The 15616-nt window shown below is 41.3% G+C and overlaps 1 protein-coding gene across 7 annotated transcripts in view; it reads right to left on the bottom strand.

Moving 5' to 3' along the window:
- Positions 1 to 789: 789 nt before the first annotated feature.
- Positions 790 to 15616, bottom strand: part of cd2ap (CD2-associated protein) — a 31614-nt gene continuing 16787 nt past the window's right edge. For 4 of the 7 annotated variants that reach the window (XM_027028215.3, XM_081717637.1, XM_081717640.1 and 1 more), the window contains 10 exons: positions 14731 to 14829; positions 12179 to 12215; positions 10916 to 10978; positions 7695 to 7842; positions 7365 to 7477; positions 6157 to 6272; positions 5214 to 5294; positions 3920 to 4122; positions 3244 to 3307; positions 790 to 2735 (listed from right to left, as the gene is read on the bottom strand). In XM_027028215.3, the coding sequence (XP_026884016.3) occupies positions 2694 to 2735; positions 3244 to 3307; positions 3920 to 4122; positions 5214 to 5294; positions 6157 to 6272; positions 7365 to 7477; positions 7695 to 7842; positions 10916 to 10978; positions 12179 to 12215; positions 14731 to 14829 (966 nt within the window). In that variant the 3' untranslated portion in view covers positions 790 to 2693. The remainder of the gene's footprint in view (positions 2736 to 3243; positions 3308 to 3919; positions 4123 to 5213; positions 5295 to 6156; positions 6273 to 7364; positions 7478 to 7694; positions 7843 to 10915; positions 10979 to 12178; positions 12216 to 14730; positions 14830 to 15616) is intronic. The other 3 variants (XM_027028216.3, XM_027028218.3, XM_081717639.1) reach the window with 2 other exon arrangements.

Here is a 15616-nt window from a genome sequence, read left to right as displayed (position 1 = left end):
AAGCCCAACCGCTTGTTAAGGTCTGTAAGCAATGCATTTCAACTGCAGACTAATTTGCCTTTTTAGACTTGTGCCGAAATGCAAATTACAAGTTGAGGCCGTAATTTTCTCCTCTACCTGATTGTGGAGAAAAAGAAATTCCATTAATTAACAATTTATTGTTTGATGGTACGTTTCACAAAGCCAAATTGTTCAGCTATGCAGATTCCATCATCTGTACAGGAGTTGTATATTGTAAATACTGTGAACCTGGAATGTCTTGCGGTGCCATTTTATAATCAATCAATTTTATAATCAATCAATCATGGCTTGGAGGCAAATATCCCTTTGCAACACAAGCAAGCCTGAGGCACTGCACTGTGAAGTAGGGTGTTACTGGAGAGCGTGAATGAGTGCTTATGACAGGGAACTAAAGAAGCAGGGGGAGGTGGCTTAGTGTGGCTACTCACTTCTCTTTGATGAAACCTACATCCAAGTCTAAATCACAATATGTACAGACCCTAGAGTGTGCGGGGGGTTTGGTTTGTGTGTTTTTATGAATCATAAGAGAGTCAACATGGTACACAACAGCTTTTACATGATTGTACAGAACAATATTACCATTAATGAAAAACATGGATCTCTCCACCTTTGGCTAATAGAAAACTCCTGAGCAAACATATCCCATGTATTTAAAACACAATCTTATCTCGGATCCCACCCCGGTGTTATATATTTGACTTTGGCATTACAAAGTCCAGGATATATTAGTAGCTATGAAAAAAAAAAAAAACTATCAGGCAAGGGAAATATCTGTAAATAAAGGTGATATTTATTCAGTTTGAAAAACAATCTAAATTCATGCAATTCAGTTCAAAATCATGTAAACAAGATCACTTGGAGAGATGCTTAATGTATACACGACAGCTTCCCATATCCTTTCAAAACAAAAAAGGAATGTGTTCAGGTCATTTATAGACTAGATAAAACTGAACAGAATATGTAAAATGGAAAGGACACAATTACCAGAATATTCATTTCACCTGGATTGGACATAGATTAGACACATTTGCTTTGTTTATTGCTGTAGGGACTAAGACGTCATCTTGCTCAGTTGGCAAGATCACCTGTACACAATAACGCACACGTTTGTAGACGTTCATTCACACACGCACAGATGCTCATGCACTTTCATAGAAGCAGGCACACAGTCACATGGTCCCTGATACAGAATGCATACACACCTCTATCTTTTGCAGCAGCACAAAAAACTGTGGTGGAAGTGCACTTCCAGTGCACCCAAATGAAAAATGATCACTAAAAAAAAAAAAAATTGAGTGTCATTACATGAACAATGTCTTCCTACCAAGTGTGTGGTGGTGGTGGCTGCTAAAGCATCCACAGTGCATGGGATTTAGAAATGTCAAACTGAGTTAAAAGAAGGAAAGACATTATTTAGATGGAGAGATTGTGCAAGCAAGCAAAAGCACTCAATAGTAATTTACTGTGGTCTGCAGCAGGCACAGGTGGAACTGGAGTAGAGTGGAACTTCATGAGGTAATAAAAGCAGTGTTTGGAGCACTGCAGGATGGTTGCCATGGCACTAGTTCACACAGCAACCACGAGTCTTTCAGGAATGTCTGACCACTCAAAACTGGTTCTAAATGTAGAAATCACACTGAACTGGACCATTATGGGGCAAAGCAAGCTTGTCTGATCTGCTATACAGAGGACCCAAAGCCATGTGCAGGTTCTCAGAGGAATAGCATAGGCTTGGCCATAATCAGAGCATTAAGTGGGGAGGTTCACATGAATCATCATGAGGGAATTAAAAGAAAAGGTCCACCAATAAACCACCGGTGCGTTTATATGTCAGATGAGCTACTGTTTACAGAACTATGCTTTTTGAGGATGGAGTTTCTTCCAAATGTAATAAAGATACATAATCAATATAGAAATTTTCATTTCCTGCAATTACTAGACCATAAAATAAATATTTTATTTATATATATATATATATATATATATATATATATATATATATATATATATATATATATATATATATATATATATAAATATAAATTCTAAGCATATAAATGAGAGCTCCCAGTATTAACGCTTGTAAAACAGGCACAATAGTGTCTCCCTGGATAGGAATGTTAAAGAACAACGAAAGGCCCGAATCTCCCTTTTCACATAGCAACAGAATACATTACAACTGTAGCAACAGAATACACTACAACTATAGCGACAGAAGTACATCATATCCCACGTTCATCTAAAGAGGCTAATGCGGATAGATTATTGCTGTAATCATATCTTAAAAAACTACCCCATGTCATAAAAATAAGAAAAACAAAATAATTCTGTCCATCACTTTATACAGCTTCAGTAGTATTAAATCACAAATTCTTGCACAATTCTAGATTAATGTGAAGACCACATATCCAGCACAGTAGTACACATTAAGGCCTCAATCATTGTTGGCAAACAGACAGAGGGAGAGAGAGAGAGAACATACATCTGTCTTAATTAAACCTTTCTTTACCTTAAAAACCTCATTATGTGCAAATGTAAATATTACAATTTGTGGGATTGGTCAGTGACAACAAGGAGAATAGGAATGTCTGCCTCGGGCAGGGACAGGAGGGCGGAGTGGTCCACCAGCGACTCTACGATGATGAGGGGTTTCTCAGTGACATCAGCCGACCTCACGTTGATTGTACCAGTTTTTTGCATTTTTCTATCTCCAGCTGCAAAATGGGGAAGGAAATAACTTGTTTTTAAAACTGTAAGGTTGAGTGCACAAAAAAACAACCAAGACCACAAACACACACTCATCTGTGGCGATTTCTGTTTACATTATCAACTGTCTATTCCTCACTATCAAAGCTCCAAGTAAACCTCAAACGCTGTTCCAGGCACTGCTGCTCTACACTAGTAGCAGCCTTAGTAGAACAGGATTCTGAATCTGTTATTTACCTACAAAGAAAATACAAGTAAACCATTCACATCCTTTAAATTATGGTCCTTTAGGTCAGTGACTGCCTGTTCTTTCATTTAGAGTCCGTTTTTTTTTTCAAAATCACTCTCGATAATGATATAAACAATGATATTAATAATGACATAAATAATGATATTAACAATGGGCTTTCTTTGTTTAGCCACTTAGCCTGGAAGGTTGCATTCTCTTTGTGATTGTGTGATCCCATGCTGAGCCCTGCGTGATGAGTCAGAGCTTAAGGACAAGGGCTGATTCACCTGTAGTGCCACGCGCTTGGCCCGCTCCTCCTCTAGTTCATTCCGAATCTCAGAAAGCTCTCTCCTGCAGTGAGCACAAGCTCAGGTTACATCCTTCATACACACAGCCTTAAGGCCCTTCTAATGGCCAACACCAAAGTGGATTGAAATAATAATATAAATAATCTAGGTATAATCATGTGTGTATAATTATAAAATAAAGTAAAATAAAAATCATCCTGTTTATGTAGGCTTCTTTATATATTCTTGGTTACTATTGGAAGCATTTCTGTCAGTGAGTGATACTAATTCAAACTGCTCATTAGTTTGGCTGCAGGGACTCACTGCTGTGTATGTGCCTACATGCCCCTTCCTGTGATATTTAGAAGGGTTCTATAATACAAGTCTATTAGCAAAATGACAGGAGATCTGACCAATGAAACTGGATTTTCACTAAAGGGATGGGCCTATATTAGCCTGGCCCTGCTCTGCATCGTGAAGAAGAGGCAAAGATTTATTAGTAAAACGTCACTATGTACATGCTACCTTAGCCAGCTAACTTCGACTGGTGGCTACAAGACGGACAGACATTGTAAAGATCTTTTCAGCTACTCTTCAGTAAAAAATGTACAATAAATTTAGCAAGGTTGGCTGACTCCATCTATCAAAACTGGAGGCAACTACAGCTCCGCCTTACGCCTGCTGTGTCTTCAGTAACTCTACGGAGAGCACCAGGTCCTTCATCTGCGTCCTGAGCTCCTCCAGGTCGACTCCTCTCTCCTCCTCCACCTCTGCCTCCGCCTTTGCCTTGGGCTCAGGGGTGGGGCTGGAAGTGGGATTATGAGCGGGGTCGGGGGCAGCTTTATATGCAGTAGCTGAAGGTAGTACTGAGGGAGATGCCTGTTCAGATGCGGAGAGACACACAGAGTTCATGAGGCTTCATGAGACGAGTTAGATACAAACGCCCTAACATGCCATTTGAATTAAATATGCTTAGTTATGTCTTATTAAAAGATGAACTTGGGTGACCTTACTATGAAGCAGGAAATGAGGGATGCTCCAATGGTTCACCCATAAAGGCTTTGCTGCTTCATTTACAGAGATTATTTCACTTCACTGAATGTTTGATTAGCAACTCCATTTGATTACTGACTGACACTGCAATGAGACCATATTCATTATAGGAAAACAGATGTGTGAGTGCATAAGGTCAGAGTTGCTCTGAAGAACAAATTAAGTTCATTCTTGAGGTGGATATCCCTCCAAAGGTAGCAAAATTAGTGCCTAAAGTATGTCTCTGATGAAGCAGTTTAACCATGTGATGCTAAAGGTGACTTTAAAACAATGACAGTTAGCACTGTCATTAAAGTGATGCTAATTTCTTCATGTTTAGCGCAGTTAAAATTGATTGGCATAAACTTTACCGTTAATCTCTGTTGCTTTTGTTGTTTTAAAACCATATAAGCAGAAGAATATCCCTTTATAAACCTATTTCTAGTTAGTCTTCCTTTCTTATCTTGATATACAAGATGTTGAGATGTTCACATTTTAACATGCTCACACTGTCAAAAGAGCATTTTGAGTATTATTTCAGGCAACATCCAGTTTCACAAGCTCCTCTGAGGTCTAGCTGTCTTATGTCTGAAACTGATGAAATATCATGCAGTGTCTGAGCCTGCCCTCGGCAAGTATAACATGAAGGATGGCAAAGTTTAATGTCGAGTCCTGAGGGGCTTGTGCTTCATCTGAGTCAGCAGAAACCAATAACAGGATGCACAAGAAAGTATAAAAAGAAAGGATTTCAGAAAAGATGACATCAGATCAAGATGATGACATTAGAAAGAGACCACTATCCCCCCTTGGCCCGTCTAAATCAAAGCTTTGTGATGTAGAAATGTTTGTACACGGTAACTCCATGGCAGAAAGTCAAAGTTATAGAAGTGGAATATGTTTAACTAAAGGGCTCAACGGTAGTATGCAGATCAGCCTACCCTCCAGGTTTCGGAGGATTTTGGTTTGGCCATTTCCTCCTCTTCTGTTTTCACAGCTTTCTCAGTGCCTTCCTTGTTCGGCTTTATGAGAGAGAGAGAGAGAGAGAGAGAGAGAGAGAGAGAGAGAGAGAGAGAAAAAAAACCAGACTGCATTTACAGAGCGTGGAAACGGCTAGCTCACCTGTGGGTGGCGAGGCAGTAGCCACAACACCTCCAGATATTCTCACTTCGTTTGATCTGCCTGGAGGTTCTTTCCCAGGCTCGGCTGCCTGTCAGTGCAACAGCACTTAATCCGAGACATTACACACAGATGCTTTATCCTGATGGTTATGTAACGTGTGAACCTTCTAAAGTGGGTACACAAACTGCACAACTAGACGAGTTCGTCTTCTGGGGATGGTAAATATGGCTACAATAGATTATCACAATATCAAAAATAGAGTTTAATAAATATAGTTTATATTTAATAGAACATACTTCACTGATCTTATGGTATGCCATTTTAATTAAGTGGAAAAAAAAAGGCAAATCTGACCCATGTTATAATGAGGCACGCATCAGGCTCACTTGCTTTGACAAATGCCTTATTTGTCACATTTGTTTGTATTAATGTAACAACAACAACTAATTATCTGTCCTTCATTTGAACCACCTTTGCAAACATGACCTTGACTGCTGTAAGCGCTAGGATTAAGATGTGGCACACATTTGTCGTCTTGTGCGTCACTGCTAGCAGCGGAAATGAGAAGCGATAGCGCTGCTCGATGCAAGCATGGAGATCGTGTTTACAGGCTGGCAATGTTGGCCAAGAATTGCCAGTGAATTCAGGCTACTGTTCTTATGGACTTAACATTTTCAGCCATGTACTGGCATCACTCGTTTGACCCAATATCTCCTAAGGGCTGAGGGCACTTAGCTGGAACACGCTTCAGCCTTCACTCACCGACTGGCCTGGGCTGAAATGGGCTGGTAGACGTCGCCCAGGCATCTTTGGTCTGCTTGCAGTTGGGTGAGACAGTTTCTCCGAGGTAGAGGAGACATCATCGAAACTCAAGAGATCTAGTAAAGCAGCAAGACAGGTAGATCATTCCGTTTCTCACGGACAACTATACCTGTATGAAGATGTGGATTATGCATGGAGTCAAACGTGCAGAACAATCTTCTCTTCCTCCTCCCATGTGTACTTTTAGGCCAATCAAACATCAGCAGGCAAAGTCAACACACAAAGTCAAACACAATGTACAGGTGGAAGACATGTTAGTGGTGAGTCTAATAGAATAGGAATGGCCAGTTTTGGCTTGTTGAAAACGTGGCAACCCTATGTATAAAACGAAAGGAATACACCAGTTTCACACCAATCTTGACTTTTCTTCTGCTTGTGCCTAACAAACACATGTGTGCCTGCAACAGCTCTAGTATACAGGCACATTCAGAATCTTAAACCTGAACTATATTTGATAATGCACCATTACAATCAAATAAGAACCAGTAGATTAGATGTGCTTATTGACTATGGACAGCATATGTTACATGTATACAGCTGTAAACACACCAGACTGGACTTTGCTATTAAAGAGAACTACTGTAGAGAAAGATTCTTCAAGGGGGAGCCAATTGCTGATGCTTTTGATTTGTTTGGACATGAGACATATAGGCCACAAGTAATGTGGCATGATGTAACCTGACATTTAGGTGCTGAGACATGGCTTTTTTTTTTCTTAATTTGGAACTCCAAGTGTGAAGAATAAAAGCTTTGCTCCTGAAGATGCCCCCTACAGTACAGAATTACAGCATGTGACGTGATAAGCTGGTGACCTGAAACATTTCCATGAAAACACTTAGCAGCTTTCAGCTTGGTCTTAATGCCCAAACGACGCCTGGACCACAAAGCAATTCTGATTTGCGTCTTCTTACTGGAGCCGAGCATCCAGCCTTCTCCTGGTCTCCACCACTCTACTACACCCCCCACCCCCTTGCCAGTGGTCATCACTGACGTAAATTAGGAGCTACACTGGACTGATGGTGGAAAACACAAGGTCTTGTCTGACACTGCATAGATCACTGCTCATATGTAGCTCAAACAAGCCAGTTGCGAAGAAAAGCAAGTGTGGGTGGTTTGATGGATTCTTCATGTACACAACAGTGACATACCTGTGTCTGCATTCTTCTCACCCCAGTCCCCTGACAGCGTTTTTGGTTTGCTGGGTAATGGTGGTTCCAATTCCGACTTTGGTCGAATCTGAAGAACCTCTCCATTGTGCCTGCTGAGACAGATGACAGACACATGCTGAAAGATGGTCACTGATCACCTGACTTCATATATTCTTGAGTGCGCCTGGCAACCCCACTTATTTTCGTCTGCTTTGATTGCCTTTGGCCTGCTGCACACTAACCAAATCACCTCCTGGCAGTCCTGGCAGGTCAAACTGTTTAACGAAGCAGAAAAAGATCCATCCTTCAGCGACGTTCCGTGTCACTTACTTCACTGCCGGTGCAGGAGTCAGCGGCTTTTCGGGCCGCTTCACGGTGACTGGGCGGGGCAGCCCTCGGCCCGGTGGCGGGATAGGCTTTTTTGGGGGCACGATGGGGGCAGCAGCCTTGGCAGGCTTCTCGGGTACAGCCCTGTCCACTGTAAAGAAGAAACACCATTAACATGAAAGTGGATCATTCATCATTAACAAAAGTTTGTCATTTTATTAATTGCACTTATTATTTAGTCTAAGTAAACCGGTCATCCTCAATATTACATTTGAACTGATGAAGGAGAAATATATTTACTCTTTAAATTTATTTGTATGCCAACTTTCAAAGTGCAAAGCAGAATTATATAACAGGAATAAAAAGACACAATGAAAGTAATGCTGGTAATACAGACAAATAATTAATAAAAGTAACAACAACAACAACTATAATTGTAATGCAGAAGCAGCAGCACATTAAAACCTGGTGCAGTATACCTGCAGGGTTTTATTCGGTGTATAGTTGAACCAGTGATATTCACTGACAGGAGAACTTTCACACATACACACTCACACAAGCATGCACGTACACACTCGCATCCCAGACTCGGGTAGTGAGAACTTTAACAGAGTGCCTGTGCCAGAAGCCTCCTTTCCTCTGTACGTGACTCAGTTATTTCAGAAGCCAACAAATGCTCATGTTGTAAAAATAAATAAATAAATAAAAAATGCCAAGGACTATGCTGAATTAGTCTGGATTTCTCAGGGAGTTGAGAGAAACCCGTCAACATTTTAAACAACAAAAAAAAACCCCTCTTCAGTCATCACAAACAATACAGTGAACAGTCCTTTTAAGGTAAAGTTCACTGGCAGGAAACCTTTAACAAAACCGCTACTGCAGAAAGTGAGTTCTAAAACACTCAGACTGCCACCGTTTTATCGCATGTCATCCTGTACTGAAGCGAGAGATGGGACGATGCTGTGGATGTGCTCAGGGACGTCTCGCCCCCTCACACAGCACAACTGCGCCACGCCAGCAGCTAGGCAACGGCACAGGAGCCTCTCGAGCAGGGCAGGATGGGGCAGGAATGGGCAGGACAGGGTAGCGCAGATTTATTTGTATTGCATCATTTATACACAGTGGCAATTCAAAGTGCTTCACATCAGATAGAGATGTACAATAAAGTTTAGTACATCTCAAGATCTGTCACCTCTGGAAGGTCTTTGCCAAAAAATACAAATAAAACATTATTAAGATAATTTGCATTTGTAAAGTTAAAATTAACTAAAAGTTAATTTAAAGATACTCAAATAAATTAGATTTAAATAATTCTAATTTAGATAATAAATTTAATTAAAATAACAAATTAAGAATCAATAAATGATCATATCCTTTATATTTTCTATTAAAGTTCACAAAATCATATAAAGATAAAATTAAGAATAATGGATGCCATGGGATCTGAGGGTAGGCTTTTATCCCCAACTGAGCACATCAGAGACCCGGAAGGCTGTGGTCCAGGGAAAAAGTTAAGGATGGAGAACCACCTTCAGATATCTCTAGCGTTCTCAGTGACCAATGGAAAGCCAGAAGTAGTTGTAAACAGTGCGGCTTTTTCAGCAGCGCTTCAGCCTTTGCTGTTATGTTTGAATATACTCCTGTTATGTTGTTGGAATGACCTTAGAAACGGGCTGTGTGCTTGCTGGCTCTAACATATGTCCAACTGAACAGTGTTCAAGTGTTCGTCATCTCAACTGTGATAATTGTCTAAATAAAAGATTTCCCTTGAGTAAGGGAGTTTTTCTTCATTTTCAAGCCTCAACACACTGAGCACGTAGTATAATCTCCAAGTCTACCCAAGGCTTTGTGTACTGGGGTGTCATCTTTGTGCAGATGATGACTATTAATCAGTCCATATTTATTCAGGGGAAATAAGAACTCTGTCTACCCCACTTCCCCCACTGACAGGGAAAAAATATCCAAAATACCAAAACTTGGTAGCTTTGGTTCGATTAAAATGTACCCTTGTGCAATTTCTCTGTTAGTGCGCTTCCTTCAAGTAAGAAGTTCCTTTCAATCTCTGGTGCGCACCAAATAAGCAAACTGAGACCGCCTGAGCAGGTGTCTCAGTTCATGTCTAAAATAATTCTGGTGCGAGTCATGCCAAGTATGAACACAATACAAACCAAAGGCATCTAAAAAAACCAAACACAGGATGTGATGTCACAAGATCCAACATTAAACACACCGCAAAAGAACAGAGTGCATTAAAAACAAAAACAAAACTGAAAAAAAGCTTTGCATTATAGTTTGGCAGAGGCATCGGAAATGGACATCGTCTTCTAGTTGCAGCGCATCTTCTTTGGTACGTGCAGCGGAGGAAGTTACAGCACTGGTTTGATTCTTTTATCACCTGTACTGTGTTTCCAGATGGTAAATATACCACCAAGTGTAACCCCGATAAGTGTATTAAGACCACAGACTGTACCATACATGTGCCATGTTTTTGTTTTGTTTTGTTTTGTTTTTTTTAAACTTATTTTTGGTTCCATTGTAAATTTGAGAGTGTGAAAGCTAACAAAACCAGGACTACATTCTAACAATGTATCATTTTCTTCTTTGATCCAGACCAAGGGAGCCGAAGTACAAGTATGAACACACCCTTAATGACTATCTATACACATATCGCAGCAGCTGCCTCTGCAGAACTGAGCTTCTTTTTCTGTGATATCAAGCATCTTGCATGACAAAAAACAGCTTCATTCATGTAGCATTAACACACATGCTCGAGATAAAGCTCTAATAGCACAGTTTCAATTCCACTCAAATTATAATTCTTATACCGCGACCACACACAAACTCACTTTGGATCTTTAGAACGGCAGAAGCACCAACGCCCACTGCATCTACTGTTGCACATATGCAATGCCAATATCCAAATCATCCTAGTAAATGGTGCCAGTGACAATATATCGGCACAATATGCCTCTGAAATGTTGAGAAACTTTACACTCAAATACTACACTCAAGATATAGCATACCTTCTGTCCTGGTAAAGGAGCTAACAATAACATCTCCAATGAGGTAGTAATAGAGCCCAAAATGAGAAAAGGTAAACACTGTATAGTTTGATGATCCACTGGGGTTATATGGTGGTTATGCAGCAGTCAGAGAGGATGCTATAGCAGGCAGGGGCCCAGAGACTCGAGAAGGCCAACGTCTCAGGAGCCCACCTGTCTTACCTTTATCTTCGGGCCGTGTCTGTGTGGGTTTCTTGTCACTGCTTGGGACTTCTGGCTTGGAGACTGAAAAGCGAAACATTGTGCGTTAGCTGGCCTCCCCTCCCTCTCGCTCTTGAATGCAGTGCCACAGAGACCGTGTACGTGCACAACAAACAACAGAACAAAGAACACACAAAGACGCAACTCAGGAAAGGTGCAGGCACACACAGTCAGCTTCCTGTGTGGGCAGAACAGACGGCTCCAGAAATCTAGTCAATTCTCTGCAAGCTTACAGAGGAGCTGAGACCACGACAGAGCGCGTGACAACGCAGCGACAACAACGGCAGCTAAACCACAGCATGCCCTGAAGACTGCAGGGCAGGACTGGGGAAACCACCACCTCCAGCTTGAGAAGAGAAGTCATTCTGCTCACAGCTGTCAAGCACTGGAACAGGTACAAACTGGTTCAAGAAGAAACGATGATAAGCCTCAAGTGTTACAGGAAATTAAAGAAAACCCAAAGGCAGACAGTCAGGCTGACTATGTCGAACAGAGCATTTTTATTAGGACATGGTGCACAAATTTGTCTAGAAAAACCTCAGGGGGAACTCATCAACGAACCAGAAACGAGCATTGCCATTAGTGAAAGATGGCGTAGTCCTGAGAGACTAGAGATCACACCGCCTGTCAACTAGCAATTATTCAGCCTTGGCCACAGTCTTGGATGAAGGACTCCTTCAAACAAGCTTTTAAACAGTTGTCCTTGCACACTAAATGACATGAAACACACTCAGAAAAGAAAGGCTGCTAGGATTTTCAGTAGGTCCTAGCAGACATGATGAAACACTGCCTGTCTGCTAGGTGCGTTTGATAATAAAATGCTGATTTCTCCACTGCATTCCTCTCCACCGTATGACAGAATGTTACCAGGAAACTGCTGCCTGAATCGATAAATAAACTCAGCATAGAGAACATCCTCTTCTGGTCAAGGTTCCCTGGCCCCGTCTAGCAGATTCCCTTTTAGCCGGAGGTGAAGTGGCAGCTGAAGGAGTTTGGATAGGCCAAGCGCCCAAGCACTGCCTCCAGTGAAGCCTTCAACGAGAGTCTCTAATGCTCAACAGCTACAGCTACACCAGTGCAGCTGTAGGAATGAGGGCTTTAAAAAGGAAAACTGTAAAGAGGTTCTATGAACTTTCATTTAGCAAGGCTAAATGCAGCTTTAATGCAGCTTCAAATGTGGGTGTGTGTGGATGAGAGAAAGAAACATGCAGAGTTCCATCATACCTGTGGATTTGGATGGTGGAGCTGGCTTCTTTGGTTTCTGTAGAAAACAGAAAAAAAAATGTTAAAAATTATATATATATATATATATATATATATATATATATATATATATATATATATATATATATATATATATATATATATATATATATATATATATATATAATACATATATAAAACCCATTTAACTAAGCAGAGGTCATTTAATTAAACAGAGTTCATCCTGTATATACCATGTGCTATTTTTTTTAACATTTGTGCCAAGGATTTCAAAAATACTTCAAGTGAATACTTGAGTAAACCTTAATAACTACTTATAGACAACTATTGGAAATACTAGCCAAAATCACCAAGAGCTCACCAAACCAAAGCATTAAACCCTGAAATCAACTGTGCACTTGATGGTTCTTGCAGAGTGTGAGGAGTGTGTGAGCTGTGTGTTAGGTTTGTGTGAGGTGATCGTGAGGTGCATACTGAACACATTGTGGGAGCGATTAAAAGGCCCTTAGAGACCAAGCCCAAAAATAAATTACATTATAACTATTATTATTATTATTATATTATTATTATTAAACTTCATTTATTTAGCACCTCTCTCATCCCCAAAGACCAACATCCCTCATGTTTATGGCCAACGGAACTATATCTTTTACGGCCGTGTGCTGAATCTTAACTCTAACTCATGGCTGTGTGCTGATGTGCGGTGGTGACGTTGGCCTTCATCCTGAGCTTTGCTCTGAACTGCAGTGGCCCTTATTTCCTGACACAATGCAGGAAGCTTTTAATGAAAATGACCTACAGTTCAATTTAATAAAAAATCCACTTAAATAACAGAAACATGGTTGAACATTAAAGGGGAACCTGGATATGGAGCAACATAACAGCAATACAAAGATCCAGGAAAACCCAACAATGCACAGATGAAAGTGTGGACAAGACATCGATCCTGGTAAAAAGGAAGAACAAGGACAGCAAACGAACATTGACCAAATCGACACAAATTAGTTTGTTCAAACTGAGATGCATTAAGAGTATAAATGGTGAGAATAAAGCAGTCGGGGGGGGGGGGGGGGGGTTTCGTACTGGGCCTACGCATTGTGCAGCAGGCCCTCCTGACGTCACACACAAGATCGTTAAGGTCAGACCTGAGTGGGAGCTTTCTGACAACAGGCAACAGGCCAAAGAATAGAAACCAGCTTCTTCATCCTCTAAAGAAAACAGAACGTGGGACAACAAGTAGATTTCTACACCGTCTCTCCACTGCCTGATTGTTGAGCATCGGATCTTGCACAGTTCTGCTCTTCCCCAGGACTCTTTAAACAAGCTACTCCTGAGATTCGAAAAGCACTTTGTCTACGTGAAGCATCTCAAGACTCTCCCTGAAATCAAGTGCAGCTACTTTGCTACTATCCAGTTTAGAGAACACTATATTTAATTTGAATAAGCATTATAAGCACCTAGGTTAATACAGAACACCATTAGAGGTAGATGAAATCCTGTACAGCACTCTCATGTCCTAGGAGGCAGATATTATACAGAATACACCAGAAGATCTACCTATAGCACTGGGGAGGCAAACCAGCTTTTCCTTCTCAGCATCAGTGAAATGGGTGGAATTAGTTGGGTTGTTAAGTGGATAACGTCATAACATCCACACTAAACATACTTTATTTTTGTTTATGTTATCAAAAGGGCTGATTCACATGTAAACATTCTATAAATTCCAGTAGAATGCACTTCCTACAAAGCAAATCTGTTGCTATGTCATGTAGTATTCCACACAGCGACAGATGTCACTTTTAGTTCTGCACCAATGACAGGAGTATACACCTATCCAGGATTCTGAATGTGAGCCATTAGGCCGTTCACAATCACAATCAAAGCAAAGTCACGTGGCCAGTTCACTGAAGACTTGGCAAAAACAGGGTCACATGCCCATTCCATGATTCACTGGTGTTTGGCATTGGAGCAGCTGCCCACACTGGTGTCCCTGCGTGAGCTCACTGACTGAATAAAATCACTCCAATGCGGTCAGCTTTGTAGATCTGAAGATCACATGATAAATGGGCAACTATCAAGAAAGTTATTACACGGGCTTCACAGTAAACAAGGTATTAGAGGAAGCTTATGAAAGGCGAAGGAAAACAAATTAACAAACATTTTGTTTACTTCATAAGGTATCAAAAAAATGCACACGAAAATGTTCCTTATGTCTTCTGGATCTTGTTTGGAAGACTGCTTAATGAAGCCTAAAGTGCCTACACAACATGAAATAAATACTGTAAAACTGCAGGTTAAATGGCAAGGGCAGATTTGAAAAGAATAAATAAATACAAAATAAATATATATTATTCTAGTACTAACGTTACATAAGTTCCAATGTTAACATACATTTACATAGCACCATGAAAACACAGGCAGGCAGTGAACAGTTGAAAGGATTAGATAACAGACACTAATAACATGGATAGGCTAATGAGCTGTGTAGTGTTGTCTGCTGTGCACCTGGGAGCACACATGACATGACGCAGCACTGATCAGCTGTGCTTTACCTCTTTGTCCGTCTCTGAGATCAGCACCACGAAGTTGTCAGGGAACACTCCCTCCTTCCCGCCCACTTCTCCTCTCCACCAGCCCGGCTCCCCCGTGTCCTGAGGTAGTCACATATCACGAGGTCAGGGAGTGGCGCGTCACTTTAATGTTGACCGACATCATTCTCAATAATAAAAATTAGAAGACAGATCAGATCTGTCTGAGATTATACCACTGAGGCGATTAGCACAATCTACTGATGGTGCCTGCATTTAAGAGGAATTACCACTGTTGTGCTGATATTGACCGCTAGGTGGCAGTAGAGCTTAAATAATTAGACTGCAATTTTCATCTTCCACTTTCTCCCCCTATAAGCCATTTTTTAAATACCATGTCCCAGACCACCACCACCCCCACCCCTTTGCACCAGTCGGACTGTCTCCTGTCAGCCAGCCTGGGACACCACCGACGCTTCCTGCTGGCACTACAAATCTGACGGAGCCCAAAGCCACGGATGCTTCATGCTGGCAGGAAACTAGACACTACAAAGGCTGCCATCTTCCTCCCAGCCCACATCCACTGTTCACTGCCTGAGAGGGTGAAGAGGTCCCCCCCTCTGCGGGAAGCCCTGCGTTTATACAAAACACCGCCACAGCGGCTGCAGGAACTTGGCCAGACAGCTGGATCAGGTGACGCTGAGCCGTAACACCAGCCGACTGCTTTACATGGGGAAGAGGAGCACCTTAGCAACACCTCAACTCCTTAGCAATACCTTAGTGGGTGCTGCCCTGAAAAATCCCAGAACAACAACAGGATTCCATGTGTACATTCCACATTGCCTGGTGCAGACGCACACCTTAAATAGACTAAAATCGAGCAATTAGACCAAATCAAACATCCAAGCAA

Source organism: Electrophorus electricus, chromosome 7 (genome assembly GCF_041902795.1).
Source record: "Electrophorus electricus isolate QZ-2024a chromosome 7, ASM4190279v1, whole genome shotgun sequence".
Classification (NCBI taxonomy): Eukaryota; Metazoa; Chordata; class Actinopteri; order Gymnotiformes; family Gymnotidae; genus Electrophorus; species Electrophorus electricus.
This window is presented reverse-complemented; position numbering and strand designations above follow the sequence as displayed.